We start from the raw sequence: 12,691 nt of genomic DNA, 5'->3' as shown, positions 1-12,691 counted from the left end.
CGGCATTTGCTTCAGAACTGCTACAAATTCGTGGGGTAATAGACCGCGCCGCTCGAACTGTCAACACAACTGGCACTACTAAGAGTATCCTACGACTTCCACATCGCTGGAAACGAGTTATACACAATGCTGGTGACTACTTGGAAGGTCAGTAAAACTTCGAAACACGTATCTGTTTTGTACGAGCTCTATATAAATAGTTGCCACTATTAAAGCTCCAACCTTCGTACATTGCACTGGCAACTGCGTTTCACGTCATATTAAACACGGTGTATTTCCCACCATACACTGTACAAAGGCTTGTGGAGTACATAGTCAGTTGAAGCCTCCGACCTTTCGGAAGGCTGCAAAAGCAGTAGAGTGTAGCGAGTTGCAGGGAATGGCAGTTGGAGCTGAACGTAACTATCGCACCTAAATACGCGAAGAGATCCCACCACTGTTTTGTTACACCATTGACTAGTAACATGAAAAATCGTAAAATATCCGGAAGTAAGCATATGCAGCGATATAAAGTGTAGTGACAAAATTCAGAAACTATAGGAAATGTAGGCGCCATGCTGAGCGGTATCGTATCCACGAAAGAAGCAGCATTTTGATTTTATGTGAAAGCTGCTGTAAGTACATTACTTCGGTCCATTTCTGTGTGTGCGTGTAGAAAAAGTCAAAATGTTACTGTTGAAGCTTACAACGTATACAGTGGTGTAGGGCCAAGTAAAATGAAGCGTTACTGAATACCAAGTTTTAACTGCTATGCCCGTTTTGACAGTCAAGTTATTAAATAATTCGTGAAGATATTACTGAACGGCAATTACTTTACAATGTAGGTGGGAAAAGACTTCAGTAGAGACATTCCAGGATGATACGAAAATCAGGTAATGCGATTGTTTTCAAAACTACCTTTTTTGCTCTTGGGAGGGTAATACTGTTATTAAAAGTGTAACTGCTGTACAACAGCAATCATACACAAACGTGGTGGAGGTCAGTTAGACGTCAGCAAGTCCCATTCAGAGTCTACGCATTTTTGCAAACCTCAACTTGTTCTCAGAAAGCAACAATTTTGTTGTTCAAAAGCGACGCGCCTTGTGGTATGCAGCTGCACAGTGGCTGCCTCAGCTCTGTCACCGTAGTACTGTATGCTTATTATACACATTGGTGTCTCGTTGACTTCCACTAAGACGCATCGGTAGCTGCATCGTCGTTATTCTAAGTGGCAACCTTCGGTTGGTATTGCTGTGTAATGGGGGGAGGGGGTGGGGCATCTCGACAATGTGACTATTAGGCGACTATTAAGCGACAGAGGTATCAGCTACAGAAAACCTTCATCTACGCAGCGGCATCTTCTACTAAGGAATGCGAAATGTGTGTGTACGAAAAAAATGGTTCAAATGGCTCTGAGCACTATGGGACTGAACATCTGTGGTCATCAGTCCCCTAGAACTTAGAACTACTTAAACCTAACTAACCTAAGGACACCACACACATCCATGCCCGAGGGAGGATTCGAACCTGCGACCGTAGCAGTCGCGCGGTTCCGGACTGAGCGCCTAGAACCGCTAGACCACCGCGGCCGGCCTGTGTGTGTACGCAATTGTGTTCTGTACAGATAAATAAAACATTGCAGTGAGAGATACAATTTATATTTCGGGACAGGAATCTATCTTTACAGAAACCAGCTGGCTTTCGGAAACTTGTCACAATGTTTTTAGCCCTACCAATAAACGAGAAATTCCAGGTCATTAAAGCAAAAAAGTTTACCACACTATATAGACATGCTATACTCGTGGAACAGCATAAAAAGTGTTTTTGGCTTCATGGTTTTCCGAAATGAGTGGGAAGGAATTACTATTCTTGAGTGATGGAAATATGTCACTGTTTTATAGTGGTACAGTAAAAAGGATGAAAGCTGTGTCTTTTACCACAGAGTGGTAAATGTTTTTGTATCGTGAAAAAATGTGAAATATATGTTTTAGTAATAAATTTATTAATTCTCTATGTTCTAATTTTCCACATCGTCTTCATTTCTCAACATGCAATCAGCTTACGGACGTGACATACGCAATCTTGAATCTCTGTGGTATATAGAATGACGGAAAGAAATAGCAACACCAAGAAGGAGTTATACGACATAAACGAAAGTTGGTGGGCGTGTTCTACATGTAAAAGATGATGACAACTCAGGTTTCACGCCAGTCCACAAGAGTTGCCCTAGTAGCGCCAATATGAGGGTGCAAATCAGTTTTCTTTAAATACACGCTGTAAAGTTCATGAGGGTTAGTTACCATTGAGATTGGACGTGGTGAGTTGATTTTAGTGAAGAATGCCTCTAAGGCGACAAAGACGCAATTATCAACGTCTCACTGAGTTCGCAGAAGTTCAGAATATATCGTTCTTGTGCAACACAGCTAGCTCTTTATTTCCATGAAGGAATGAGTGCTGTCGACAAGGGATCTCAGATCGATTCCATGTTCCTAGATTTCCAGGAGGCTTTTGATACCGTTCCTCACAAGCCACTATTAATCAAATTGCGTGCATATGGAGTATCGTCTCAGTTGTGTAACTGGATTCGTGATTTCCTCTCAGAGTGGCCACAGTTTGTAGTGATAGACGGTAAATCATCGAGTAGAACGGAAGTGATATTGGCGTTCCGCAAGGTAGTGTCATAGGCACTCTGCTGTTCCTGATTTACATAAATGGTGTAGGTGATAATCTGAGCAGCCCCCTTAGATAGTTTGCAGATGAAGCTGTAATTTACCGTCTAGTACAATCATCAGACGATCAATTCCAATTACAAAATGATCTAGAGAGAATTTGCATATGGTGCGACAATTGGCAATTGGTACTAAACAAAGAAAAGTGCGAGGTCATCCATATGGGTACTAAAAGAAATCCGATAAATTTTGGGTATACGATACGATAAATCGCACAAATGTAGATCTGTCCATTCGACTAAATACCTAGGAATTACAATTACGAGCAACTTAAATTGGAAAGACCACATAGATAACATTGAGAGGAAGGCGAAACAAAGACTGCACTTTGTTGGTAGAACACTTAGAAGATGCGACAAAACCTCTAAAGAGACAGCCTACAATACACTTGTCCGTCCTCTGCTGGAATATTGCTGCGCGGTGTGGGATACTTAACAGGTAGGACTGACGGAGGACATCGAAAAAGTGCAAAGAAGGGCAGCTCGTTTCGTGTTATTGCCCGATAGGGGTGAGAGTGTCACTGATATGATATGCGAGTTGGGGTGGCAGTCACTGAAACAAAGGCGGTTTTCTTTGCGGCGAGATCTATTTACGAAATTTCTGTCACCAACTTTCTCTTCCGAATGCGAAAATATTTTGTTGACACCCAGCTACGTAGGGAGAAATGATCATCATAATAAAATAAGAGAAATCAGAGCTCGAAGGGAAAGATTTAGGTGCTTCTTTTTCCAACGCGCCACTCGAGAGTGGGATGGTAGAGAAGTAGTATGAAAATGGTTCGATGAACCCTCTGCCAGGCACTTAAGTGTGAATTGCAGAGTAACCATGTACAGGGTTATTACAAATGATTGAAGCGATTTCACAGCTCTACAATAACTTCATTATTTGAGATATTTTCACAATGCTTTGCACACACATACAAAAACTCAAAAAGTTTTTTTAGGCATTCACAAATGTTCGATATGTGCCCCTTTAGTGATTCGGCAGACATCAAGCCGATAATCAAGTTCCTCCCACACTCGGCGCAGCATGTCCCCATCAATGAGTTCGAAAGCATCGTTGATGCGATCTCGCAGTTCTGGCACGTTTCTTGTTAGAGGAGGTTTAAACACTGAATCTTTCACATAACCCCACAGAAAGAAATCGCATGAGGTTAAGTCGGGAGAGCGTGGAGGCCATGACATGAATTGCTGATCATGATCTCCACCACGACCGATCCATCGGTTTTCCAATCTCCTGTTTAAGAAATGCCGAACATCATGATGGAAGTGCGGTGGAGCACCATCCTGTTGAAAGATGAAGTCGGCGCTGTCGGTCTCCAGTTGTGGCATGCGCCAATTTTCCAGCATGTCCAGATACACGTGTCCTGTAACGTTTTTTTCGCAGAAGAAAAAGGGGCCATAAAATTTAAACCGTGAAATTGCACAAAACACGTTAACTTTTGGTGAATTGCGAATTTGCTGCACGAATGCGTGAGGATTCTCTACCGCCCAGATTCGCACATTGTGTCTGTTCACTTCACCATTAAGAAAAAATGATGCTTCATCACTGAAAACAAGTTTCGCACTGAACTCATCCTCTTCCATGAGCTGTTGCAACCGCGCCGAAAATTCAAAGCGTTTGACTTTGTCATCGGGTGTCAGGGCTTGTAGCAATTGTAAACGGGAAGGCTTCTGCTTTAGCCTCTTCCGTAAGATTTTCCTAACCGTCGGCTGTGGTATGTTTAGCTCCCTTCTTGCTTTATTCGTCGACTTCCGCGGGCTACGCGTGAAACTTGCCCGCACGCGTTCAACCGTTTCTTCGCTCATTGCAGGCCGACCCGTTGATTTCCCCTTACAGAGGCATCCAGAAGCTTTAAACTGCGCATACCATCGCCGAATGGAGTTAGCAGTTGGTGGATCTTTGTTGAACTTCGTCCTGAAGTGTCATTGCACTGTTATGACTGACTGATTTGAGTGCATTTCAAGCACGACACACGCTTTCTCGGCTCTTGTCGCCATTTTGTCTCACTGCGCTCTCGAGCGCTCTGGCGGTAGAAACCTGAAGTGCGGCTTCAGCCGAACAAAACTTTATGAGTTTTTCTACGTATCTGTAGTGTGTCGTGACCATATGTCAATGAATGGAGCTACAGTGAATTTATGAAATCGCTTCAATCATTTGTAATAGCCCTGTAGATGTAGATATAGATGTAAAGAGGGCTACGAGAAGCTGTGTGTTCCTTCTGATACTGCAGAAAGACTTGGCACTAATGTAGCCATTGTATATGATTGCTTTGCATCGGTGGTGACGTGTACAGTCACAAGAAGATCGGGCTCTGGACAGCCACGTGTCACTACCGACAAGAAAGAGCATCGTGTTCGAAGGATGGCTCTGGAGCATCGTAATGCATCTGCACCAGCAATATGAGCAGCAGTTGACACCACAGTGACAAAAATAACTGTTACAAATTGGTTAGCTCAGTGACAGCTCCGAGCCAGACGCCCATTAGCGTGCGTTCCACTGAACCCAAACTAACACCAATTGCTACTTTAGTGGTGTAAAGCGAGAGCTTATAGGAGGATAGGGTGAAGGTCTGTTGTTTTTTCTGATGAAAGCAAATTCTGCTTCAGTTATGGCTGTATGTTGGTTAGAAGCAGGGCAGCTGAAGGCCTGTGACCAACCTGTCTGCATGCCAGACACGCTGGACCTGCTCGTGGAGTTACGGTGTGGGATGCAGCTTCATGTAACAGCAGGAGTACTCTCGTGACTGTTCCACGCACGATGACTACAGAATTGTACGACGATCTGGTGATTCGACCTGTTGTGCTGCCAGTCATAAACACCATTCCAGGGGGTGTTTTCCACCGGGATAACGCTCGCCCACATATCGCTGTTGTAACCCAACATGCTCTACAAGAGTGTCGGCATGTTGTCTTGCCCTGCTCAGTCACCAGATCTGTCTCGAATCGAGCACATATGGGACACCATCGGATGAGAAATCTAGCGTCATCCACAGCCAACATTATCCCTCCCTGCATCGACCAACTAAGTCCAGCAAGCATGGAACTCTATGCAGCAAACTGACATCTAGCACCTGTTCAATACAATGTATGCAGCGTTGCCTACAGATTTTCATGCACGGGTTAGCATCCTCTACAGAAATACCAAGGTGAACGAGACGTGTACCTTGTACCCCAGACCGAATTGTAGCTTACTGTGCCTCAGACAATAAGGCCTGGCATGGGCCAGTGTATCCTGGACGAATGCACTCTATGAGACAGTGCTCACCAGATCTACGTTGTAGGCGTAAACGAACGTCACTTGCGTGCAGGCAGAATCTGCTTTCATCGTTGCCCCATTCCATCTTACAAGTGATCATCTGATGGCATAAGTCAAGTCGTGCACGTCGATGCTGTGGCGTGAATGGAAGACGGGCTAGAGGTGTGTGTGCCTATAGTCCCATTGCTAATAACCGGTTCGCAACAGTTTGTAACACCATAGCTCTAATGCTCTACTAATCTATTTTGTTTTTTTATTTAATATTACATCGTTAAGAACCTGTAAATGTTTTTGATTGAATAGATAACACAAAATTGTATACTCTTTTCTTTGTTAAAACTTTGATGTCGTAGTTTGTTTCAATGCAAAGTAGTGTATCTGTACTGTAAATGCTTTGTCCCATTTGGAGGGAATAAAACTTACTGTATATAATTGTAATTCTGTGTGAATAATTTTTTTGTAGAAGTGTCAATATGTGAAAATGTTCTGTTTTATTTAATGTGTTTGTTTGCTGTTATGTAAACTGCTGACCTTCACTTAGGGCTCTTAGTTATTCTGTATGTAAAAGGTGTAGTGGTTCCCCTCGGGAACGGAACTGTGTAGCGCGCGCAAATTGTGGTTGGCTTAGGTGGAAAAGGTGGAACTGACAGTCAGTCGGGGACGAGCCAGCTGTCGGAGATGAGCTACGAGTCCGTGCACTGCCATGTAAAAGACGCATATGGTGCTGGTTTCGAGAGAGGTTCTTTCTGCTACTTTCCAAGGCCTCGGATGGATGGATAAATAACTGGAACTATTCTGGAATTTGTATCTATCATCGCCACCAAGAAATGACAGAGTCCAGCAATTCTGCCTGAAATTCCACCTACCAACATGCAGTTGCCACCACATTGCGCAATCACTGTAACGTAATAGTATAATGATGTACAGTGAAGGATCAGCTTAATGGATGTGTTATTGTGCTGAAATATAAGGTAATTTATATCTGAATTTATGTACCTACCTTGACTTTTCTCCTCATCATAACACCTCTCAGGGTCCTCTCCGTTTGAACTAAATTGATTACCGAGTGTCCTTACTGAAAGTACGTTAAAACTCAGTTTGCTAATTAATGCCTATTGGACAGAGTAAAGTTAAAGTTAATGTGGCAAGAGAGTGAGTTAAAGTTAATGATGCTTGCTGAAATAATTTTCCGAGTAAAACTGCTTATTAATGTGTTGTTGCCAACTTTAAATTAAAATCTCTCAAAACCGAGGCTTATAGAGTTTTGCTTGGTAAATGATCACATTACTGCCTATTGTTAATCTCAGAAAGTGGGTCAGTATCTTACATTAATGTTAATTTTATGCCTCACGGTAGTAAAAGTAGAAAACTGCATAGCAGGAAATTATATGCTCATGATTACTAAGTGTTTGTCTCTCTTGTGTGCATATTAACAGTATAAAGACCACTCAGTTTGTGTAAGCCCTGAAAGTGATAGTGTTTTTCTGTACGTGTTATAATTTTGCAAATAGTTTTTGTGCTGCTCCAGTTGTTAGCTTCAATCTTAAAACATATGTGTGTCAGAGTTCATTGCACTCACGTGTGGCCAAGTCTAGGTTGTGTTTGTCCGTTATAGTTACTTACATCTATTTTCTTCAACGAGAATGTTAATCATTCTCTTGCCTGGTTAGGCTGGCGACCGGTTTCTTTATCAATTAAACAGTGCAGATAGGCAATATTTTGTTTGTCACTGTTTAATTATTTACGTAATTCTGACTTTCACTTCCGATAAGCCACTCCCATTAGGAATAACACGGTCAACACAACAAAATTCCTCTCAGAGGGTAACACTGCTCGGTTGCTTTATACCATAATTGCTATAACAAAATAATTCTGTTTTGCAAACTGCCTCCTACTTTAGGGTTATGGTGTAGCAATAGCAGAGTGGAGTGTTACAAGTTCGTGTTGACACATCTGGACTCACAAGCAATCTTACCTATGGTTTGTTAGCTGTACAAGCTACCACTGCCGCGTTTACAGTATCACGATCCTGGGGGACGTCTGTGCTGCGTGGACGCCGAGAACCTCGTCTACAGTCGCGAGAATGTTCACGTGGCCACTGGTACCAGTATCGCTGCGTAGCTGGCGCGACACGTCCAATTTTTGCGGCAGTTCGCCGAAAGGACCATCCCGCCAATCAGAAGGCCACGATTTTACCCTTTTCAAACTCGCTCAGTTGGCTGTAGGAAGGTCGCGTGCATTGCCGGGGTATGGTTACCTGCTTGCTTCACACGCTTGCACCACACTGAGGCTTCAATTTGTGAGCATTCCCTATTAAAGGGCAGACAAAGACGGTGCACTGATAGCAATGTCACTATGCTGTCTGTTGACGAACGACGACGAAACCATTATCAATAAATCTACTATCCTACAAGTAGCATACGCTGCCATCACATAAAAATCGACTTCGCCTTTACAGGTGTACTAATTTTTTCTGGCAGTGCATATAGGCTGAGGGGAAAAAGTCGCAACATCAAAAAATAATTAATGTAGAGTAATGAAATTTCGGGAATACATTTGTATAGGTAACATATTTAAGTGATTAACTTGCAATATCACAGGTTAATGTAAGCAAGCACAGTGTAAATGCCACGCTGAGTGGTAAAAAAAGTTAAAATGATAGTTTTGTTCCTTGTAAGGTCCACTTCGTGTATCGTGTGGGTGAGGTTTGGGGAAGGAATGGGGTGGAGTTCAGTGTCACACACAGATCCAGACACAAAAACAAAACCCACTTACAAATACACGTACGCTTCGTGCAAAATCATACCCTCGAATAATACACGAACATGATAACTCAGAACTACTGATAACACGAAACGACGACGCACTCACTCCTCCACACCTCCTGGTGTTGGACCCTTACGCAAACCCCATCCTCAAACTCAACTGAACACCATCCTATTCCCTCTCCAAACCTCACCCACACGCCATGCTATACGATGTCTAACTTACAATGAACAAAACAATCATTTGTTTACCACTGGGCACGACCACTGTGTGAAACTGATCACAGGTCATCAAATCCCGCTCGCCGGGGTGGCCGAGCGGTTCTAGGTGCTACAGTCTGGAACCGCGCGACCGCTGCGGTAGCAGGTTCGAATCCTGCCTCGGGCATGGATGTGTGTGATGTCCTTAGGTTAGTTAGGTTTAATTAGTTCTAAGTTCTAGGGGACTGATGACCTCAGCAGTTAAGTCCTATAGTGCTCAGAGCCATTTGAATCAAGCCATCAAATCGCATTGTACATGTTAAACTCTAAACACTAAACCTTCTTCTATTGTCTACCGCCTCATCCATTCTGCTATTGTCTTGCTACCACAAAATGAACCTGGTACCAAAAGATAAGTTAGCGTACAAGTTAACATTGAGAGAAAGGTCCACAAAACCAGCTAAGGCATCAATGGGGCCGAGTGCACTCCAGCGACCCGCTTGTCTCCCATCAGGAACGGGAATGAAATGTATATAGGAAATTTTAGAAAACCATCAGTCGTGTTGTCGAATGAGAGGAAAAAAACAATGTTCATCAGCGCAACTGATGATGGCAACGTGGCCGTTTGCCCAAATATTGAGCCTTTTGACACTAACATGTAATAAAATGTAGTCCATCAACAAAGGAGGTGGCTTACAAAATACTCGTTCGACCTATACTTGAGTATTGCTCATCAATGTGGGATCCGTACCTGGTCGGGTTGACAGAGGGGAGAGAGAAGATCTAAAGAAGAGCGGCGCGTTTCGACACAGGGTATTTGGTAAGCGTGATAGCGTTACGGAGATGTTTAGCAAACTCAATTGGCAGACTCTGCAAGAGAGGCGCTCTGCATCGCGGTGTAGCTTGCTGTCCAGGTTTCGAGAGGATGCGTTTCTGGATGAGGTATCGAATATATTGCTTCCCCCTACTGATACCTCCCGAGGAGATCACGAATGTAAAATTAGAGAGATTCGAGCGCGCACAGAGGCTTTCCGGCAGTCGTTCTTCCCGCGAACCATACGCGACTGGAACAGGAAAGGGAGGTAATGATAGTGGCCCGTAAAGTGCCCTCCGCCACACACCGTTGGGTGGCTTGCGGAGTATAAATGTAGATGTAGATGTAACATCCTGCAGTTGGACACTGACATCCGGAGTTTCACCCGTTAATTATTTCGACATGAAATAAGGCGGTAGAAGCTGACGAATCAGAAGAATAGCTTCTTTCTGCCATATCTCACGTACCCAAGTTACCGCATCTGCCTGGGCTGATTCCATAAAATCAACTGGCACATATGAACCACTTTTCTGTCATTGCTTACGCCACGCTGGAGGGTTACGTGGCCTCCAGATACCAATTCTGCATCATCTGTAGCGCTGTTTTAAGGAAGTGATTTATATTTTTTCGTACTGTCTGTTGGATTCTGTCTCAGAATCTTCGAGCGACGTTTGTTTAACGATTTTCCTGATGTTTTGCCAGCACGAGTGGCTGACATTTTCTAAAATTCACCCACTACTGCCTCTGGCGGAATGGAGTGTCGCCCGCTGCCAGAGATTATATGTATCTGCCGCGCCAAGGCCTGATAGCTTTTCCCTGGCCATTACGACTGTGGTTCTCCCCGTCCTACCTGCAACGGTCGATCGCTGCAGCAAGGGAATCCAGGATCCGTTTACTTATAGGCTTTCTGCATTCTTGAAACTTGTTATGTTTATAAATTTCTGTGGCTTCCCTGAATAAGTGGTAGCGCGTCTCCACAGCAGTACCTCCATGTCGACGAATTTAATTACGTGGTCGGTCTCACACAGCGCGTGCTCCACCAAGGCCAAATTTTTCCCAGTCCCAAACTGCAATGGCGGTTATGTTCGATGACCCTGGTATTGATGGATCGTCCAGTCATTCCAACATGGAGTTTTCTAAACGTGTATGATATGAGGTATATTCCCGGCACTGAGTTTGGGTCCCTTCCGTTCTCTGTCAATATGAGACAAATTGATTTTCTTGATTGGATTGTAAATGGTAAAATAATTACCCTAATTAGAAAAGATAAATGATCAATACTCTAATAACATACGCAAGACGAATATGTGAGCCATAATAACTCAGACGCGAGATGCTGCACCTGAAGTGCATTCTGAGAAGCAATGGGTAAGCCACCACTAGCATAAGAAACACCAGGAAACCCCACATTCGGCAAAATGACATGTCGGAAGAAGTAAGGATGGGTATGGCTTTTCTGTCATACATCCCCAGGACAGACTGCACAAACACGGCGATCAGCAAAGAGCTAACGGTACCCACTTGCAATGTCGAGAATATCCGGAAGAGCCCGTACATGTACAAAATTACATGTGGAAATAATTGGGCTATTCATCAGCATCATGAGCTTCATATATAAACAACAATATAGGATACGTCAAGTGGAAAAGCAGGTCATGGCGTGTTAGACCAACTTCATAATAAAAGTAATTGACACGGAGGTTCTCCCTGAAAAGAAGAGCTACCGCGCTAGCTTATCATAGAATTCCGCAAACATGACAACAGTTTCAACCTTCTGCTTTCATAAATACATCGTTTTTAATGTCTTCATTTTCTCTGTTTCCTTTCGGAAAAGCTGTCTCAAATCTGAGAAACAAGTCTGATGGGTATTTGAAGTGCATGCTTGCCGAATTGCATTTTTTTCTTTTTCTCTTCTGACAAAAGGTGACGAAATTTTTTGTATTCAGCATTAACACAGCTGGATTACGGTCTGTAGTTCCAATATATGTTGCACCGAGTTTTATTAAAATATCGTCGGCGGCATCTACCAGTGAATAACCAATAGTCCACACCCTTGTTCTTGGTTCAAATGTAATGCCAGACACAGTACCATGCGTTTCATGAGCTGGTTCAACAAAAATGACGACGATGAAGACGACGACGACGACGACGATGTCGATCATCGTCGTCATCATCATCATCATCATCATCATCATCTTCATCTTCTTCTCTAATATCTCCATCTTCAATTTTCATACATACGTTCTTTCTTTTCGTTTCATATTGGTCTATGCTATTTCAGAATGGCCGTCTCAATTTTTCTAGCGGTTGAGAAATGGGTTTAAATGCATTTTTCAGTACACAATCAGGAGTTTCCGCTGCTTCTACAGCAGCGCCAGTTTCCTAACGACATTTCCTCTAGATTTCAACATTTATCTATTCAGATTACCATTCCGTTAAACCGAAATGTGACACACGTGGACAACTGTAGTGTTCAATCACAACTGAACCAATTGAAAGCAAATATCTCAATTTATACCCCTCCTCATAGTATTAGGTGTTAAGCAACAGGCGTTATACGTTAGGCATTACGCGTTATGTGTTAGGCGGTAGGTATTACTGAAAGTTAAATGGTAACACCAGATGGATGTTGGCTACTAATTTTTGGAGTACATCAGCCACTAAAAAGTGTGGAATAGGATGTAGAATGTACATTAAATTCATATATTTCCCCTGTGTGTGACAGTGTAAAATGCGAAACTTCCCTGTGAAAGCTTTATGTAAAAATTTTAAAAATACTTCTTTGTGTTTCCATTTATTATTTAAGTAGTTTAAATAGTATATTATAATGATAAGACAAATGTTGGGAGAGAAAGAGACAGAGACTTTAAGACAAAAAATAAAAAGTGACGCTCTACGAAGGAGTTATGCAAATTGATCACAAACTGATATTCATTCAGGCATCA

General features: G+C 42.9%; 1 protein-coding gene across 1 annotated transcript in view; it reads right to left on the bottom strand.

The window, feature by feature from the left end:
• The window catches only part of LOC126235078 (esterase E4-like), a 317,082-nt gene extending 305,114 nt beyond the window's left edge, over positions 1–11,968 (bottom strand). Inside the window, exon 1 of the mRNA XM_049943812.1 lies at positions 11,836–11,968. Coding sequence (XP_049799769.1) covers positions 11,836–11,968 — 133 coding nt within the window. The remainder of the gene's footprint in view (positions 1–11,835) is intronic.
• Positions 11,969–12,691: the final 723 nt, after the last annotated feature.

This window comes from Schistocerca nitens, chromosome 2 (assembly GCF_023898315.1).
Source record: "Schistocerca nitens isolate TAMUIC-IGC-003100 chromosome 2, iqSchNite1.1, whole genome shotgun sequence".
NCBI lineage: Eukaryota > Metazoa > Arthropoda > Insecta > Orthoptera > Acrididae > Schistocerca > Schistocerca nitens.
Note: the sequence above shows the minus strand (reverse complement) of the source record. Positions and strands in the feature narration are given on the sequence as shown.